Source organism: Notolepis coatsorum, assembly GCF_963971535.1.
Source record: "Notolepis coatsorum genome assembly, chromosome: 10".
Taxonomy (NCBI): Eukaryota; Metazoa; Chordata; class Actinopteri; order Aulopiformes; family Paralepididae; genus Notolepis; species Notolepis coatsorum.
This window is the reverse complement of record NC_140174.1, coordinates 377,501-398,193: the sequence shown is the minus strand read 5'-3', so window position 1 is coordinate 398,193 and position 20,693 is coordinate 377,501. Positions and strand designations below refer to the sequence as shown.

The 20,693-nt window shown below is 41.7% G+C and overlaps 1 protein-coding gene across 1 annotated transcript in view; it reads left to right on the top strand.

Moving 5' to 3' along the window:
* The window catches only part of unk (unk zinc finger), a 54,807-nt gene that overhangs the window by 16,598 nt on the left and 17,516 nt on the right, over positions 1-20,693 (top strand). Inside the window, exons 9-11 of the mRNA XM_084322302.1 lie at positions 872-1,170; positions 5,001-5,060; positions 6,446-6,611. Of these exons, the coding sequence (XP_084178428.1) occupies positions 872-1,170; positions 5,001-5,060; positions 6,446-6,611 (525 nt within the window). The remainder of the gene's footprint in view (positions 1-871; positions 1,171-5,000; positions 5,061-6,445; positions 6,612-20,693) is intronic.

Below are 20,693 nucleotides of genomic sequence, written 5' to 3'. Positions count from 1 at the left end.
AATGTTTAATCATTCTTTCCAAAAGAAAAGAGGTCTAGAAGCGTGACTAACGCTAATGGCACGCATACCAGAGGCTAACTGCCCACGAAAACAGGCACAGAGGCACTGAAAGAGGATTTCACCATCTAATGAACACACTAGACTAGACAAATATCAAGATGTATCCATCAGTGGACCAATTGCTTGCTTTTGCACAGAGGACAAGAAGCCTTCAGTCGACTCCTTCAGACATTAAGCTTCACCCCCCACAGAGGACAAGAAGCCTTCAGTCGACTCCTTCAGACATTAAGCTTCACCCCCCACAGAGGACAAGAAGCCTTCAGTCGACTCCTTCAGACATTAAGCACCCCCCACAGAGGACAAGAAGCCTTCAGTCGACTCCTTCAGACATTAAGCACCCCCACAGAGGACAAGAAGCCTTCAGTCGACTCCTTCAGACATTAAGCACCCCCACAGAGGACAAGAAGCCTTCAGTCGACTCCTTCAGACATTAAGCACCCCCACAGAGGACAAGAAGCCTTCAGTCGACTCCTTCAGACATTAAGCTTCACCCCCCACAGCCCAAATGTGATGATAAAAAAATATATAATATTTATTTTCTTTTTAGTCGACTAACGGCACATTTTGGCCAATCATAGTCGACCATCCAAATCCTTAGTCGGGGACAGCCCTAATATAATTATATCATAATTATTTATATTACATAATATCCTTCAACTTCCACACTACAAGGACCAATTATCACGTGTCATGTTCTTAATTCTGCCTTTTTTTCCTGTTTTCTTTGCATATTTTTAAAGTCTCTCTCAAAGTGTGTCCGACCCTCACCCTGACTCCTTCACCCCCCCCCCCCCCCCCCCCTCTCCCCCAGAACCCTTTGTTCCCGAAGAGCCCTCCTTCCCCACCCCTAGCTCCCCGCCCCCCCCCAGGCCTCCGGACCCCCACCCGGCCCAGGAGGCCACCCCCAGCCCCGGCGGCCTCAACATGGGGGGGCACGGCTCCGTGGGGGACCCCTTCTGCCCGTCCGGAGGGGTGTGCATGGCGGAGCAGGGCCTGCTGGGCCGGGTGCTGTCGCTGTGCCAGGACGTCCGCGGGCGAGGCGAGCCCCTGTCGCCCTGGGCCGGGGAGAGGGGGTATGGCAGGGCGCCAGGGTTCGAGAGGGAGGACCAGGTGAGGAGAAACAGAGTTCAATGAATAATAAAGAGTTATATATTATCAAGAGTTAATTATGTTATTTACACTGCCTATTTAAACTTTTCTACAGGGCTTGACATTAACACTTTGAGTGCCAACGACGATATAAGTCGTTAGTTCATGCCGCCCGTTGAATGCCAACAACGCTATATAGCGTTTGTTTGTCGTTTTTTTATTTATTAGCGATTTGAATTCATATTTCATCAATCGAGCCTCACGCTAGTGTTGCAGACTCTCTCTGAGCTCAATTGGGAAAATACCGCCCCCTATCGTCTCTCCCTGTGTAACTGCACCCCATTAGTTTAGACCAGACCTGGGCATTGTACGGCCCGCGGGCCGGATCCGGCCCGCGGGATGATTCTGACCGGCCCGCGAAAGATTACATGATAATAAAAAAAAAAATAAAAAAAATAAAAAAAAAATATTTTTTTAATATTTTTTTTTTTTTTTTTTTTTTACTTTTTTTTTCGTGTCAACGTTCACACGCACAGTATACGCTTAGGAGACATGCTCAGAAGATGTTGGTTCTCTTTGGATCCACCTACATATGTGAACAGACATTCTCAGTCATGACGTTTACCAAGTCCAGGTACAGATCCTCTCTCACTGATGAACATCTGGCAGCTGTGCTTCGCATCTCCACCTCAGACATGCAACCTGACTTTGATGGACTTGTTAAAGCTCAACAGAGACTGGATTTCTCACACTGAATGAAAAAAAAAGAACTGAAGAACACTAAAATGTGGAAATATAACAAGTGAAATGGGACACTTGATATTTTTTTTCTTTTTTTTGCACAGTTCTGAAAACATTAAATGTTTAATATAGGCATGTAAAGTAAAAAAGGCTACAAAACTGGGACACTTTTCTTTACACAGTTCAGTGACATGTCTTGTTTATTTTTGCTATAAGATGATGTGATGTCTTTAGAAAGCTAAGAAAATCCTTGTTTCAATAGTATATGAAACTCAAAATGCCCTTTGTTATTAATGTTTCACATTTTGTTTATCATTTTGGAAATAAATTCTATTTGAATAAATTATATTTTTGAAAGCTAACCTCACCTTTTAATTGCCAAATAATAACATACACTCTTACCAGGGGTCAAACCAATGCCATTTACTGCTTTTTATATAGAAATAAATTTTATATTATGCATAATTGAGTTTGGGGGGGGGGGGGGGGCGGTCCAGCCTCCTCATGTTACTCTCCGGCGAGGCATCTGAAGAGACTCAAGTTGATCGCCGACCCTCAGAACAGCGTGGATTATGTATTTCCAGCACCCAACACTGAATCAATAAACGCGATCGATATTTGGAATGGCGATCAGGAATTGGAATAATCTTTTTGGAGAACATCTGATCTATTTTACCAGTCTTAGGGTAATTAGAGCTTTTTTCACAGATATATCAACGTGTGCCCTGTGTGTGTGTGTGTGCTCGCTGATCAGGAAATGAGAGAATATATTTTTCTGATCGCTTCTCTAGCGTGCATAAGTACACATATACTATCGATAATCTAGCGTTTATTTGAAAACAATTAATAAATAGGCAGAGAAATGACAACGTTTTTGTGTATGCCAGAATATTCCAGTAAAGGGCGTTTATCACGGAATCTATATATTTTCCTGAAAAACGAGGGCTTTTCAAAATGCTATAAAATGGAAATGAACCGATTTTAAAAAAACAATCCGTCTCGACAATGTTGACTGCAAACAAGTCATTGTTAAACGACGGGCAGATTAGACACATAGCCATAATTTAAAACAGAGATTATGCGTTCACAACACCATCATTGAAGTGGGTCGCGGCATTCAACCATGTTTTGACCATGTTATGGCCGGTAATCAAAGTGTTAAGATTAAGATTTGTTTATTAAGGACAATGCAAATTAATGAACATCATTTACATGTGTATGCATAACATCACAGCATGATAAGGACGTAAATATGCCGGGAATAGCACAGGGCTAATTTCCACCTGTAGTCCTAACATAAAACAAACCCAAAACGGACCATACAACGTTCATTCGTAAAAACTGACATGTGTTAAGGCTGGTCCTATTGTCCGAGACAAGTAAAAGAAAAAAAAAAGAAAAAGTCGGACAAGCATAATACAATATAACTTGTCCGACTGGACTAGTAAAAAATATATATATATATATTCCCCAAACGAATAGTAACGTTATTCCATCTGATCAGAAAGTGCCTGTCTCACAGTGTCACACTGGAAACTCTCAATCTCTGTACGTCAATATGACTCGTCCCGGACAAACGGCTGAGTGCTCACTCAGTTGACACGAGACCCGCGGAAATATCAGAATGTTTAATAAAAGTTGGTTGTTTTGTTGTTACCTGTTGATCTAATGTGCCTATTGTTAAAAGACATTTTTTCTAAATAAAAATACAATTATTTATTTGAATGGTGTTATTTATGGCAATAACAACTATACCGTAATAACAACTATACCGTAATAACAACTATAGGCGTAGACCAGGGTTTAACCCCTGGTGGTCAAGAGAGAGGGGCGATGAGGAAGAGGAGCTGGTGCTGATGGGGAGTGAAGATGAGCTGCAGGACTGATCATACCGTATATACCCCACACACACACACTGTGTTTAAGTTATTAAATCATAATAATTGTCAATCTCTTGTCGGTTTTATACATTTTTTAATATGCCTTTATTTTCACAAGTACATTTCGGACAAGTAAGTTTAGCTTTCGGACAAGTAAAATATCTGAGCCACTTGTCTGAAGTTAATGTCAAGCCCGTTTTATTGCCTGTATATGATGTGATGCAGGAATCAATAAAGGATCTTATCTTAAAATAAAATGATAATACACTTTATTCGTAGAGCACCTTTCATACAAGAATTGCAGCTCAAAGTGCTTCACAGCAGTGATGTCGACTCAAAATAGACACAGGCGTACAATTAACATAACATCAGCATAATTATAGACGGGCATAAAATGAGCAGAGGAACTTCCTGGAACATTTGTAATAGATTTCTGTCATTAAAATCTATAGAAAGATTGTAATAGTTTCAAGTTTCAAGTTTCAAGTTTCTTTATTAGTTGTCATACAAAAATACAGAATACCTTTATATGAAATGCTTTTGTCTGTTTTGCTCCTGAGAGTGTGCTAGATAAAAAATAGATAAGTATAAAATAGAAAGTCAAAAGTACGTAAACAAGTGTAAACAAAAGTGTTCAATATACATATATACAATATACAATGCAGAGTAGAAGGGGAAAAAAAGTACGGTAACTGAGTTACAATATACAGTACAATGTAGAAATGGGATGAGGTACAACTTGGGGTAAGGTGCATAGGGTGAGGTATGAGTTGTAGTGCAAATCTCTTTACCAATAAATATAAAGTGTGTTAAAGTGTCTAAAGTGGGTAATGTGGGTGCTACAGTGAGTGTTTGTTTAAAGTGAGTGTGTGCGTGTGGATGTGTGTGCTGTATTTGATGGTTTGTTACATAGTGTTATTGTCGTTGAGCATCATTCCTGATGGCCTGAGGATAGAAGCTCCTTCTGAGTCTAGATCTCTGTGTTAAGATGTCCAACCCCAAGAGGGTTAACCCTAACCCTAACCCAACCCCAAGAGGGTCCCTGCACAGCTCCCACCTCCACGGTCTGAGGCCCCACTTTCAATCGTGTACTTTCAATCTTATTGATTACAGATGGATTTCTGACAAAATGATCAATGTTCTTGGATTCATTCTGTGTGTTATTTGAAGGTTGCATCACGTACTGGTCCAGTTTCTCATATTATCGATCTCTTCTTGTGGCGTTTTCAGGCCAAGCAGAGAAGCTTTGCCCTGGAGCAGCGTACCAGAGACATGGTTCACAGTAAACAGGTACACTCACTCATATTATATTTGATATTATATATATATATATTTCTTTTTTTAAATATATTTTTATATATTGTATAAAAAAAGAAAAAAAAGTTTAATCTTACTACTACTACTTATTGTGACCATTCTTGTATTCATTGTTGTTTCTTAATTGTGCACCGTTGAGTCTGAGCTCCAAACACAAACATGTCATGACCTGCAAGGCCCCTGTGTTGTTGTGTCTTTAACATGTCATGACCTGCAAGGCCCCTGTGTTGTTGTGTCTTTAACATGTCATGACCTGCAAGGCCCCTGTGTTGTTGTGTATTTAACATGTCATGACCTGCAAGGCCCCTGTGTTGTTGTGTCTTTAACATGTCATGACCTGCAAGGCCCCTGTGTTGTTGTGTCTTTAACATGTCATGACCTGCAAGGCCCCTGTGTTGTTGTGTCTTTAACATGTCATGACCTGCAAGGCCCCTGTGTTGTTGTGTCTTTAACATGTCATGACCTGCAAGGCCCCTGTGTTGTTGTGTCTTTAACATGTCATGACCTGCAAGGCCCCTGTGTTGTTGTGTCTTTAACATGTCATGACCTGCAAGGCCCCTGTGTTGTTGTGTCTTTAACACAAAGAACTTGAACACATGTAGACCACCATCCTGCCTCTGGTCTCACTGTGTTGTGGTGCGTCTCCCCTCTGGTCTCTGGTCTCTGGTCTCTGGTCTCTGGTCTCTGGTCTCTGGTCTCTGGTCTCTGGTCTCCCCTCTGGTCTCTGGTCTCTGGTCTCTGGTCTCCCCTCTGGTCTCTGGTCTCTGGTCTCTGGTCTCTGGTCTCTGGTCTCTGGTCTCCCCTCTGGTCTCTGGTCTCCCCTCTGGTCTCCCCTCTGGTCTCCCCTCTGGTCTCCCCTCTGGTCTCCCCTCTGGTCTCTGGTCTCCCCTCTGGTCTCCCCTCTGGTCTCCCCTCTGGTCTCTGGTCTCCCCTCTGGTCTCCCCTCTGGTCTCCCCTCTGGTCTCCCCTCTGGTCTCCCCTCTGGTCTCTGGTCTCCCCTCTGGTCTCCCCTCTGGTCTCCCCTCTGGTCTCTGGTCTCCCCTCTGGTCTCCCCTCTGGTCTCCCCTCTGGTCTCCCCTCTGGTCTCTGGTCTCTGGTCTCCCCTCTGGTCTCTGGTCTCTGGTCTCTGGTCTCTGGTCTCCCCTCTGGTCTCCCCTCTGGTCTCCCCTCTGGTCTCCCCTCTGGTCTCCCCTCTGGTCTCTGGTCTCCCCTCTGGTCTCCCCTCTGGTCTCCCCTCTGGTCTCCCCTCTGGTCTCTGGTCTCTGGTCTCCCCTCTGGTCTCCCCTCTGGTCTCTGGTCTCTGGTCTCCCCTCTGGTTTCACTGTGTTGTGGTGCCCCCCCCCCCCCCCCCCCCGCAGGACCTCCTGGTGTTCCTGCCCGTCGGCAGCCCCCTCAGCCTGTCCTCCAGCGTCCCCTCCAGCCTGGCCGCCACGCCGCCCAGCCCCGCCCCTCCCGGACCCCCGGGCATGAACGCCAACGCCCTGCCCTTTTACCCAACCAGTGACACCGTGGAGTCAGTCGTGGGTGAGTGCACCGCGCCATGCCATAGATACTTTATGATAAGTAACTCGCCGAGGGTTTTTGAGTTGAAACAGTAGTGATTGAGTTAAAACGGTAGTGATTGAGTTAAAACGGTAGTGATTGAGTTAAAACGGTAGTGATTGAGTTAACACAGTAGTGATTGAGTTAAAACAGTAGTGATTGAGTTAAAACAGTTGTGATTGAGTTAAAACAGTAGTGATTGAGTTAACACAGTAGTGATTGAGTTAAAACAGTAGTGATTGAGTTAACACGGTAGTGATTGAGTTAACACAGTAGTGATTGAGTTAACACAGTTGTGATTGAGTTAACACAGTTGTGATTGAGTTAAAACAGTAGTGATTGAGTTAAAACAGTAGTGATTGAGTTAAAACAGTTGTGATTGAGTTAAAACGGTAGTGATTGAGTTAAAACAGTTGTGATTGAGTCAGTAGTGATTGAGTTAAAACAGTAGTGATTGAGTTAACACAGTAGTGATTGAGTTAACACAGTAGTGATTGAGTTAAAACGGTAGTGATTGAGTTAAAACAGTAGTGATTGAGTTAAAACAGTAGTGATTGAGTTAAAACAGGTGTGATTGAGTTAACACAGTTGTGATTGAGTTAAAACAGTAGTGATTGAGTTAAAACAGTTGTGATTGAGTTAAAACAGTAGTGATTGAGTTAACACAGTAGTGATTGAGTTAAAACAGTTGTGATTGAGTTAACACAGTTGTGATTGAGTTAAAACAGTAGTGATTGAGTTAAAACAGTAGTGATTGAGTTAAAACAGTTGTGATTGAGTTAAAACGGTAGTGATTGAGTTAAAACAGTAGTGATTGAGTTAACACAGTTGTGATTGAGTTAAAACAGTAGTGATTGAGTTAACACAGTAGTGATTGAGTTAAAACAGTAGTGATTGAGTTAAAACAGTTGTGATTGAGTTAAAACAGTAGTGATTGAGTTAACACAGTAGTGATTGAGTTAAAACAGTAGTGATTGAGTTAACACGGTAGTGATTGAGTTAACACAGTAGTGATTGAGTTAACACAGTTGTGATTGAGTTAACACAGTTGTGATTGAGTTAAAACAGTAGTGATTGAGTTAAAACAGTAGTGATTGAGTTAAAACAGTTGTGATTGAGTTAAAACGGTAGTGATTGAGTTAAAACAGTTGTGATTGAGTCAGTAGTGATTGAGTTAAAACAGTAGTGATTGAGTTAACACAGTAGTGATTGAGTTAACACAGTAGTGATTGAGTTAAAACGGTAGTGATTGAGTTAAAACAGTAGTGATTGAGTTAAAACAGTAGTGATTGAGTTAAAACAGGTGTGATTGAGTTAACACAGTTGTGATTGAGTTAAAACAGTAGTGATTGAGTTAAAACAGTTGTGATTGAGTTAAAACAGTAGTGATTGAGTTAACACAGTAGTGATTGAGTTAAAACAGTTGTGATTGAGTTAACACAGTTGTGATTGAGTTAAAACAGTAGTGATTGAGTTAAAACAGTAGTGATTGAGTTAAAACAGTTGTGATTGAGTTAAAACAGTTGTGATTGAGTTAAAACAGTAGTGATTGAGTTAACACAGTAGTGATTGAGTTAAAACAGTAGTGATTGAGTTAAAACAGTTGTGATTGAGTTAAAACAGTTGTGATTGAGTTAACACAGTAGTGATTGAGTTAAAACAGTAGTGATTGAGTTAACACGGTAGTGATTGAGTTAACACAGTAGTGATTGAGTTAACACAGTTGTGATTGAGTTAACACAGTTGTGATTGAGTTAAAACAGTAGTGATTGAGTTAAAACAGTAGTGATTGAGTTAAAACAGTTGTGATTGAGTTAAAACGGTAGTGATTGAGTTAAAACAGTTGTGATTGAGTCAGTAGTGATTGAGTTAAAACAGTAGTGATTGAGTTAAAACAGTAGTGATTGAGTTAACACAGTAGTGATTGAGTTAAAACGGTAGTGATTGAGTTAAAACGGTAGTGATTGAGTTAAAACGGTAGTGATTGAGTTAAAACAGTAGTGATTGAGTTTAAACAGTAGTGATTGAGTTAAAACGGTAGTGATTGAGTTAACACAGTTGTGATTGAGTTAAAACAGTAGTGATTGCGTTAAAACGGTAGTGATTGAGTTAAAACAGTTGTGATTGAGTTAAAACAGTAGTGATTGAGTTAAAACAGTAGTGATTGAGTTAAAACAGTAGTGATCGAGTTAAAACGGTAGTGATTGAGTTAAAACAGTAGTGATTGAGTTAAAACAGTAGTGATTGAGTTAAAACAGGTGTGATTGAGTTAACACAGTTGTGATTGAGTTAAAACAGTAGTGATTGAGTTAAAACAGTTGTGATTGAGTTAAAACAGTAGTGATTGAGTTAACACAGTTGTGATTGAGTTAAAACAGTAGTGATTGAGTTAACACAGTAGTGATTGAGTTAAAACAGTAGTGATTGAGTTAAAACAGTTGTGATTGAGTTAAAACAGTAGTGATTGAGTTAACACAGTAGTGATTGAGTTAAAACAGTAGTGATTGAGTTAAAACGGTAGTGATTGAGTTAAAACGGTAGTGATTGAGTTAAAACAGTAGTGATTGAGTTAACACAGTTGTGATTGAGTTAAAACAGTAGTGATTGAGTTAACACAGTAGTGATTGAGTTAAAACAGTAGTGATTGAGTTAAAACAGTTGTGATTGAGTTAAAACAGTAGTGATTGAGTTAACACAGTAGTGATTGAGTTAAAACAGTAGTGATTGAGTTAACACGGTAGTGATTGAGTTAACACAGTAGTGATTGAGTTAACACAGTTGTGATTGAGTTAACACAGTTGTGATTGAGTTAAAACAGTAGTGATTGAGTTAAAACAGTAGTGATTGAGTTAAAACAGTTGTGATTGAGTTAAAACGGTAGTGATTGAGTTAAAACAGTTGTGATTGAGTCAGTAGTGATTGAGTTAAAACAGTAGTGATTGAGTTAACACAGTAGTGATTGAGTTAAAACGGTAGTGATTGAGTTAAAACAGTAGTGATTGAGTTAAAACAGTAGTGATTGAGTTAAAACAGGTGTGATTGAGTTAACACAGTTGTGATTGAGTTAAAACAGTAGTGATTGAGTTAAAACAGTTGTGATTGAGTTAAAACAGTAGTGATTGAGTTAACACAGTAGTGATTGAGTTAAAACAGTTGTGATTGAGTTAAAACAGTTGTGATTGAGTTAACACAGTTGTGATTGAGTTAAAACAGTAGTGATTGAGTTAAAACAGTAGTGATTGAGTTAAAACAGTTGTGATTGAGTTAACACAGTAGTGATTGAGTTAAAACAGTAGTGATTGAGTTAAAACAGTAGTGATTGAGTTAAAACAGTTGTGATTGAGTTAACACAGTAGTGATTGAGTTAAAACAGTAGTGATTGAGTTAACACAGTAGTGATTGAGTTAACACAGTTGTGATTGAGTTAAAACAGTAGTGATTGAGTTAAAACAGTAGTGATTGAGTTAACACAGTTGTGATTGAGTTAAAACAGTAGTGATTGAGTTAACACAGTAGTGATTGAGTTAAAACAGTAGTGATTGAGTTAAAACAGTTGTGATTGAGTTAAAACAGTAGTGATTGAGTTAACACAGTAGTGATTGAGTTAAAACAGTAGTGATTGAGTTAACACGGTAGTGATTGAGTTAACACAGTAGTGATTGAGTTAACACAGTTGTGATTGAGTTAACACAGTTGTGATTGAGTTAAAACAGTAGTGATTGAGTTAAAACAGTAGTGATTGAGTTAAAACAGTTGTGATTGAGTTAAAACGGTAGTGATTGAGTTAAAACAGTTGTGATTGAGTTAGTAGTGATTGAGTTAAAACAGTAGTGATTGAGTTAACACAGTAGTGATTGAGTTAACACAGTAGTGATTGAGTTAAAACGGTAGTGATTGAGTTAAAACAGTAGTGATTGAGTTAAAACAGTAGTGATTGAGTTAAAACAGGTGTGATTGAGTTAACACAGTTGTGATTGAGTTAAAACAGTAGTGATTGAGTTAAAACAGTTGTGATTGAGTTAAAACAGTAGTGATTGAGTTAACACAGTAGTGATTGAGTTAAAACAGTTGTGATTGAGGTAACACAGTTGTGATTGAGTTAAAACAGTAGTGATTGAGTTAAACAGTAGTGATTGAGTTAAAACAGTTGTGATTGAGTTAAAACAGTAGTGATTGAGTTAACACAGTAGTGATTGAGTTAAAACAGTAGTGATTGAGTTAAAACAGTTGTGATTGAGTTAAAACAGTAGTGATTGAGTTAACACAGTAGTGATTGAGTTAAAACAGTAGTGATTGAGTTAACACGGTAGTGATTGAGTTAACACAGTAGTGATTGAGTTAACACAGTTGTGATTGAGTTAACACAGTTGTGATTGAGTTAAAACAGTCGTGATTGAGTTAAAACAGTAGTGATTGAGTTAAAACAGTTGTGATTGAGTTAAAACGGTAGTGATTGAGTTAAAACAGTTGTGATTGAGTCAGTAGTGATTGAGTTAAAACAGTAGTGATTGAATTAAAACAGAAGTGATTGAGTTAACACAGTAGTGATTGAGTTAAAACGGTAGTGATTGAGTTAAAACGGTAGTGATTGAGTTAAAACGGTAGTGATTGAGTTAAAACGTTAGGTTATGACTATAACCAAGTTCTGTTAGTTAGGGGCGATGCTTGGCATCGCCTTCTGCACTATCTCGCGTACGTGCACGCGTACTGAATAAACCACAAATGTACCTCTAATACCAGTATTAGTCTGACCACACCCCTCATCAGCTTACCTTCATAAGCAGGTGTGTGGTCACCTGCTCTCCTCCTTCCCAAGCTTTCACCACAAGGTGAGGACAAGGGCTGCAGCGGCGTCCGATGCCAAGCATCGCCCCTAACTAACAGAACTTGGTTATAGTCATAACCTAACGTTCTGTATCGTTAGTGGCTTAGCTTGGCATCGCCTTCTGCACAAGGGAGGCCAAGCGGAGCCACTTGGCTGACAAATACACCCCGCTGACAGCCCCCCAAAACCATCAGAACAGGGAGGGCCGAGCCCCCCCGACCCCCCCTAATGGAGGGTAGCCCCCCTATTAGGGACGTCACGGGAGGGCGACGGACCCGACCGTGCGAAGAGGCACTCAAGCAACTCAACGCACAGGGTGAGCAGACCGTGGCTTGACCCCACGACTACACACACGCACAACCCGCATGCCACCCGGGAACGAACGGAGGAACAACCTCGTTACTGCCCCCAGAATCACGGGGTCAAGGGCAAACCCAACCCCGTGGCAAGGCCGTAGCAGCGGAGCACGAAGGAAGACCCAGACCCACCAAAAGGACTGGACTCCCTGGAATGGGGGCCCGGAGAAGTCCATGATGCCAGCATCAAGACCCCACCAGGTGGGCACGTAGTGCCCCGCCCCCCACATCGCCAGCGTATTCGGACAAAGGCCCCTCAGTTACTGCACCTGGTATTCCCAGGCGGAACCAACCAGGCCAGAACCTGCCCAGCTTCCGAGATCGGACGAGACCGGGCGTGTTCAGGTCGGTATGGCCGTAAGCCGAGCGGGCCCCGTCCCCCCAATAGTACACCGCCTGGCACACTGACCCTGCAGAATAGGCAGTCAGCATGGCCGTAAGCACACAAAAAAGGTTAACCAACGGAAGCAGGCAGCGCACCGGGGAAAAACCAGGCAACAGGCTGTTAACCCTAGCCTGGAGACTGCGGACGAGACAGGCGCCAGAGGGGACAGCTGAACACAGCCGCCCCGGCGGAAGGAGCGTAAGCTGGCGGTGTTGCATGACCAAGCCTCCATTTAACAACCCCCACCCAGAGGGGTCGAGGCAGAGAAGGCTGACACGATTGGCAGACGTCATGAACGTGCAGGGGCACCCTCAACCGGTGAACCCGGGAGTTGACACTGCTCCAACACACCAGGGAATCAACCACCTCGGTGTTACCCAATGCGGTGGTTGTTCCTATAACCCCTCAAGAAAAAACTCCAAAACACACCTGCGGGTATACACCGGCTATACCGCAGTACAAGTGTTTCAGTTTCCAAAAAGGGTTAACCCAGGCCTACGGGTCGCAAACATCACTTCGGACCGGGCCTGGCGGTACGGGAAGCACAGGGTCACCAGAGGAGGTCAAAAAACCACCCCCACAGGCCCCTCTTCGCCATGCGTGAGAGAGGAGCGAAAAATAATGGAGAACCAGCCCCTAAGCACACCGTACCCGGTATTCCCCGGCGGTCTCCCAACCAAGTACTAACCAGGACCAACCTGTGTAGCGGCCGAGATCCGACGAGATCGAGCGCGTACAGAATGGCATGGCTGTAAGCCATGACGACAGTGCTGAGTAAAAACATACCCAACCAGGGTCTCCATAGCGCTTAACCCTGTGACACCCAGACCGACCTGGCATTTTTCCCCCTGAAAAAAGCCCAAGTCCCTCAGGGTACCAGAACAGCAGATCTGCATCCCCGGCGGACAACGGGTTCAACTGATCTGGACCAGCGTGACCAGAACCAGTCCCGTGCCCTAACCACGCCGACATGCCTACTCCAGGAGAAGGGCAGATATGCGTGTTGATCTTAACATGAAAAGAAGGCGCCACCCAGACGTCGGGACGAACCGCGCCTGGCGGCCCACCCCAAGGGCGTGAGACCCCACTACATATGTTCAGATCCATCCCGTCATCATCCCCCAGACATGAACGAGAATCCGTCGACAACCCACCCAGGTCATGGGATGTGGTCGCCGGAAGAGGAAAAACCCCCATCTCAGTTGCTTTATAAAAACGCTGTTTCAACCACAAGCAACTAAGGCGTGCCAGTCAATCGCCTGGTTACAGCGAGCTAGCACTATACGTGCGTCGGGACACACCCCCATCAATGAACAGGCTATTTAGACCTGTCATTGAATCCCCAAGGCGCCCAGGGGAACGACAAGAGGGGTGTGACACTCCCTAACTCCAACACTTCTGGAATAGAAAGAAGGAAGCATCAACAGTATGTATCCCAGTCTACACAGCCGGGGTAAAAAATGTTCACATTTTTACATCCCACCACCCTCCCATAGGAAAGAGACGGGGATCCCCAGAGAGACTTCCCACGCGAGCTGTACAGATTGAAAAGAATATATTGCACCTTGAGCCATGTAAAAAACTGGTTTTAGGGCCTCCGGGGAAGAGGCACCGAACCCATACACACTCAATAAACGAATTGAATCGAATATACATACAATAGAAAAGGACCCTTCTAGAGGGTCCACTCACTTTGACAATCTGAGGAGGAAGGCTCTGTACTCTGATGGAGGCTTCCTCACATGGAAGAAGGAGTCCGAACTCACAGAAGGCCTGAGTAGGCGCTTGGTGAGGAGGAGCCCTGACCACCCCCCCTGAAAACAGATCCATCACATGGACCTGAACAGCACACGGAAGTCCTACCAACAGAGACGCGCACGGTGACGTACTCTATGGCGGGGGAATTCCTGCGGTGCACACGCCCAATATACCAGGCCGTGGGACCAGGAACTCCCTCCCCCCCCCCCCCCCCCCCCCCCCGTAACGTGCCGAACCGCCACGTGACGGGAACCTTGAAGGACAGGGGGTGTACCCCTGACCGACAGAACAATGGGGAGAGGAAAGGTTACCAGTTCACCCCTTTACGACCCCACACCCATGATACGACGTAACGACAAAAAGAGAATATGACACAGTCATAGTCAGCTCTATGAAGCGTTTCACAGCTCCACACAGCGCACGAGCTAACCTGCTATCTGATTTTTACTAAGGAAAAACACAGAATAGAGAGGGCTCTAAGAACCCCGGTCCAACATACACATGTGCTTCTGTGGCCAGTACAACCCAGTTGTAGGTCACATGACACACACAACCCATCATCACCTACAAAAAATGGCAAAAACACTCAACAGAGGAACGCCGTTTTTTTTCACAATGAGAGAATACATCATTCTTGATTAGTATCGACCACAGGCCTTGCTAAGCACACATGACAGCAACCAAACCAATTTCCCTTTAGGAAATAAGTTTCTCCAGCAGATTTAGCACAACCTCAGCAATCAAGCTGAGAGTTACATCGTATCCCTACCACACAAAAGACACAATTAATGCACAACATGTCTGATAGGAGGTGATAAAGTCCCCAGGGAACCGGGGGGGGAAACACAATCCTCCTATTTTACCCTCAATACGGCCAGTTAAAACAGGAAAACCTGTTAATGTGTGAACTCACTGTTCATTGTCATTACAGTCTGAGAAAGAACATTCTTTTACTCACTCGTCACCAAGCATAGCTTCATAGGTTAGTTGCCTTAGTAGTGAGTACACGGTACACATAAACACCATGATGTTTCTCACACAACAACCAGATCAATACATCACGACCTGCACGGAGAAGCTAACTGCCAGTGACAAAAACAGCTCACACACAACCCGCAACGTATCTCAAATGTATTGCAACAACACACGTTTTGGGAAAAAACACCGTTATTCACAATACATTTAGCAAGGTAAAACCAGAAGACGTGTTATGGGGTCTGGCCAACCCCGTACCTGCCCGGAACGCAGATCAGCGAAGTGCAGTCACAAGCCACCGTAGAACACAGCCGTCCCGTGTTGTTCGACGGGCAGCGTCGCCGCTCCACCAGTCGCTACAGTCCTCTTTGTTGACGCAATCCCCGTCTAGGCTCAGGCAGGGTCGACGAACATCCCCTGTCAAGGATGACGTCGTGGTCAAGAGTGTAAAACATGTTAAAAATCAAAGCACGTTCAACAGAATAGCATCAAGCTAACGGCTGCTCCAACCGTTCGGGTGCTATTGCTTCCGCTCGCGAGACGCCGATCTACGACGCACGCGATCAGGAGCGAGCTCCCGGCGGCGCGCGAGAAGCCAAGCTACCCCGCGCCAGGCCACCGACCGGCTAACCGTAAGCTATGAACATGTAAACAATGACATAACACTCACCCAGACAGGCCGCCGTTCTGAACCCTCCTCACTTTTTAAGAAAAAAGAGAAAACAAGACGTCAACACCGCTTCACAACGGAGATATTACCACGTCCGGCGGAATCAGCACAGTACCAACTGGCCTGTATAGCTGACTTTGAACATGAATCTGCCGCTATCGCACATTACATGCACATATCCCCTCGTGAAGGAATACTCTCATTTGGATATGAAAGATGGGGTCTTAACACGGTGACAGAGAGAATCCACTCGTCCAGAACACACAGGGATCACCAGTGTCAATGGTCGCGGCCCACTAGTTAAAACTATAATGGTCGCCAGACCAAGGCCTTCTGTCGCCTAGACGGCTAAACAAAGGACCCTAGCCTGGGGCCGGTTTCCATAAACTTTGTCTAGTAGCCCCCATAGCACTAACAGACAAGTGGAGCCCGCCAGCAAACACTACTCACCCAACCTGGAACGCACCGCTCCTCACAACAGCGGCATGTCCGACAGTTCAGCTGTGGCCTGACAGGTTTCACCCCAACAAACACAGCAAGGAACTGCAGTTGAGAAGCATGCAGCGGCGTGCTCCCAATACGAAAACCGGTGGAGGGTTTGTAGAATGATCATCATCTTCTAGACACTCCAGTACGAAGACAATATCGCCGTATTTTCTCGAAAATAGTGAGAGAGAAAATAAAGATATGATGTCAACGTATCCTTGTTTCCCAAGCTGTTCCTAATCCAATTTCTTCCATCATGGTGTCAAGTGTGGGGATCTACCGAGGCACCTCTTCCTTGTGGTGAAAGCGAGAAGGAGGAGAGCAGGTGACCACACACCTGCTTATGAAGGTAAGCTGATGAGGGGTGTGGTCAGACTAATACTGGTATTAGAGGTACATTTGTGGTTTATTCAGTACGCGTGCACGTATGCGAGATAGTGCAGAAGGCGATGCCAAGCTAAGCCACTAACGATACAGAACAGTAGTGATTGAGTTTAAACAGTAGTGATTGAGTTAAAACGGTAGTGATTGAGTTAACACAGTTGTGATTGAGTTAAAACAGTAGTGATTGCGTTAAAACGGTAGTGATTGAGTTAAAACAGTTGTGATTGAGTTAAAACAGTAGTGATTGAGTTAAAACAGTAGTGATTGAGTTAAAACAGTAGTGATCGAGTTAAAACAGTAGTGATTGAGTTAAAACAGTGATCGAGTTAAAACAGTCGTGATTGAGTTAAAACAGTAGTGATTGAGTTCAAACCGTAGTGATTGAGTTAAAACAGTAGTGATTGAGTTAACACGGTAGTGATTGAGTTAACACGGTAGTGATTGAGTTAACACAGTAGTGATTGAGTTAACACAGTTGTGATTGAGTTAACACAGTTGTGATTGAGTTAAAACAGTCGTGATTGAGTTAAAACAGTAGTGATTGAGTTAAAACAGTTGTGATTGAGTTAAAACGGTAGTGATTGAGTTAAAACAGTTGTGATTGAGTCAGTAGTGATTGAGTTAAAACAGTAGTGATTGAGTTAAAACAGTAGTGATTGAGTTAACACAGTAGTGATTGAGTTAAAACGGTAGTGATTGAGTTAAAACGGTAGTGATTGAGTTAAAACGGTAGTGATTGAGTTAAAACAGTAGTGATTGAGTTTAAACAGTAGTGATTGAGTTAAAACGGTAGTGATTGAGTTAACACAGTTGTGATTGAGTTAAAACAGTAGTGATTGCGTTAAAACGGTAGTGATTGAGTTAAAACAGTTGTGATTGAGTTAAAACAGTAGTGATTGAGTTAAAACAGTAGTGATTGAGTTAAAACAGTAGTGATCGAGTTAAAACAGTAGTGATCGAGTTAAAACAGTAGTGATTGAGTTAAAACAGTCGTGATCGAGTTAAAACAGTCGTGATTGAGTTAAAACAGTAGTGATTGAGTTCAAACCGTAGTGATTGAGTTAAAACGGTAGTGATTGAGTTAACACGGTAGTGATTGAGTTAACACGGTAGTGATTGAGTTAAAACAGTTGTGATTAAGTTAAAACAGTAGTGATTGAGTTAAAACAGTAGTGATTGAGTTAAAACAGTAGTGATTGAGTTAACACAGTAGTGATTGAGTTAACACAGTAGTGATTGAGTTAACACGGTAGTGATTGAGTTAAAACGGTAGTGATTGAGTTAAAACAGTAGTGATTGAGTTAAAACAGTAGTGATTGAGTTAAAACAGTAGTGATTGAGTTTAAACGGTAGTGATTGAGTTAAAACGGTAGTGATTGAGTTAAAACGGTAGTGATTGAGTTAAAACGGTAGTGATTGAGTTAAAACAGTTGTGATTGAGTTAAAACAGTTGTGATTGAGTTAAAACAGTTGTGATTGAGTTAAAACAGTAGTGATTGAGTTAAAACAGTAGTGATCGAGTTAAAACAGTAGTGATTGAGTTAAAACAGTAGTGATTGAGTTCAAACAGTAGTGATTGAGTTCAAACAGTAGTGATTGAGTTAAAACAGTAGTGATTGAGTTAAAACAGTAGTGATTGAGTTCAAACAGTAGTGATTGAGTTAAAACAGTAGTGATTTGAGTTAAAACAGTAGTGATTGAGTTAACACAGTAGTGATTGAGTTAACACAGTAGTGATTGAGTTTAAAACAGTAGTAATTGAGTTAACACAGTAGTGATTGAGTTTAAACAGTAGTGATTGAGTTAAAACGGTAGTGATTGAGTTAACACAGTTGTGATTGAGTTAAAACAGTAGTGATTGCGTTAAAACGGTAGTGATTGAGTTAAAACAGTTGTGATTGAGTTAAAACAGTAGTGATTGAGTTAAAACAGTAGTGATTGAGTTAAAACAGTAGTGATCGAGTTAAAACAGTAGTGATTGAGTTAAAACAGTGATCGAGTTAAAACAGTCGTGATTGAGTTAAAACAGTAGTGATTGAGTTCAAACCGTAGTGATTGAGTTAAAACAGTAGTGATTGAGTTAACACGGTAGTGATTGAGTTAACACGGTAGTGATTGAGTTAACACAGTAGTGATTGAGTTAACACAGTTGTGATTGAGTTAACACAGTTGTGATTGAGTTAAAACAGTCGTGATTGAGTTAAAACAGTAGTGATTGAGTTAAAACAGTTGTGATTGAGTTAAAACGGTAGTGATTGAGTTAAAACAGTTGTGATTGAGTCAGTAGTGATTGAGTTAAAACAGTAGTGATTGAGTTAAAACAGTAGTGATTGAGTTAACACAGTAGTGATTGAGTTAAAACGGTAGTGATTGAGTTAAAACGGTAGTGATTGAGTTAAAACGGTAGTGATTGAGTTAAAACAGTAGTGATTGAGTTTAAACAGTAGTGATTGAGTTAAAACGGTAGTGATTGAGTTAACACAGTTGTGATTGAGTTAAAACAGTAGTGATTGCGTTAAAACGGTAGTGATTGAGTTAAAACAGTTGTGATTGAGTTAAAACAGTAGTGATTGAGTTAAAACAGTAGTGATTGAGTTAAAACAGTAGTGATCGAGTTAAAACAGTAGTGATCGAGTTAAAACAGTAGTGATTGAGTTAAAACAGTCGTGATCGAGTTAAAACAGTCGTGATTGAGTTAAAACAGTAGTGATTGAGTTCAAACCGTAGTGATTGAGTTAAAACGGTAGTGATTGAGTTAACACGGTAGTGATTGAGTTAACACGGTAGTGATTGAGTTAAAACAGTTGTGATTAAGTTAAAACAGTAGTGATTGAGTTAAAACAGTAGTGATTGAGTTAAAACAGTAGTGATTGAGTTAACACAGTAGTGATTGAGTTAACACAGTAGTGATTGAGTTAACACAGTAGTGATTGAGTTAAAACGGTAGTGATTGAGTTAAAACAGTAGTGATTGAGTTAAAACAGTAGTGATTGAGTTAAAACAGTAGTGATTGAGTTTAAACGGTAGTGATTGAGTTAAAACGGTAGTGATTGAGTTAAAACGGTAGTGATTGAGTTAAAACGGTAGTGATTGAGTTAAAACAGTTGTGATTGAGTTAAAACAGTTGTGATTGAGTTAAAACAGTTGTGATTGAGTTAAAACAGTTGTGATTGAGTTAAAACAGTAGTGATTGAGTTAAAACAGTAGTGATCGAGTTAAAACAGTAGTGATTGAGTTAAAACAGTAGTGATTGAGTTCAAACAGTAGTGATTGAGTTCAAACAGTAGTGATTGAGTTAAAACAGTAGTGATTGAGTTAAAACAGTAGTGATTGAGTTCAAACAGTAGTGATTGAGTTAAAACAGTAGTGATTTGAGTTAAAACAGTAGTGATTGAGTTAACACAGTAGTGATTGAGTTAACACAGTAGTGATTGAGTTTAAAACAGTAGTAATTGAGTTAACACAGTAGTGATTGAGTTAAAACAGTAGTGATCGAGTTAAAACAGTAGTGATCGAGTTAAAACAGTAGTGATTGAGTTAAAACAGTAGTGATTGAGTTAAAACAGTCCTATCTCAAAATCAATTCTTGAGTGTGCATCTCAAACTGGCCAATTGTACATGAAACTACAACAAATTGCATAGTGTCGCTTTAACACACTGACCACAACTTGATTACTATTAACTATTAATTATGTCCCAAATGGAAAATGTTGTTACCATCTGAAAAAAAATTTAAATAATTTAAATCATGTTTTATCTAATAAGACAACATTTTCAGCCTGTTCACCTCATTCCAATAATTGTATTGCAGTCAAATGTAATTGTCAAGCAATTTTTTCTTCTTCTTTTAACACATTCGGGGCCATTGGGGCCCGTCTAATCCCACTCTATGAGGCCAACTTTTCATTACAAGTTTTCACTGTGCGTGAGGTTGTTTGTAGAGCTAAATCTATATTTTATATTATTGCTATGTGTCCATTGTCATTGTCAATTGACAGTATAAACCTTCCCTTCAATATGCCATAAAGAATTTTTTTTTCATCAATATATTCCCGTTTTATAGCGTCGTGAATATGAACTATATAGCGCAATGGTCTGGGGTAATTCCTGCAAAGCTAGTTATAGGGCGCTAAGTTAATAACGTTAAATCGATTGGCGTTTCGGCCCTACACAAGCTAGAGTTAAAAATATGATATATGATCGGTATCATGTTCCACCATGAATG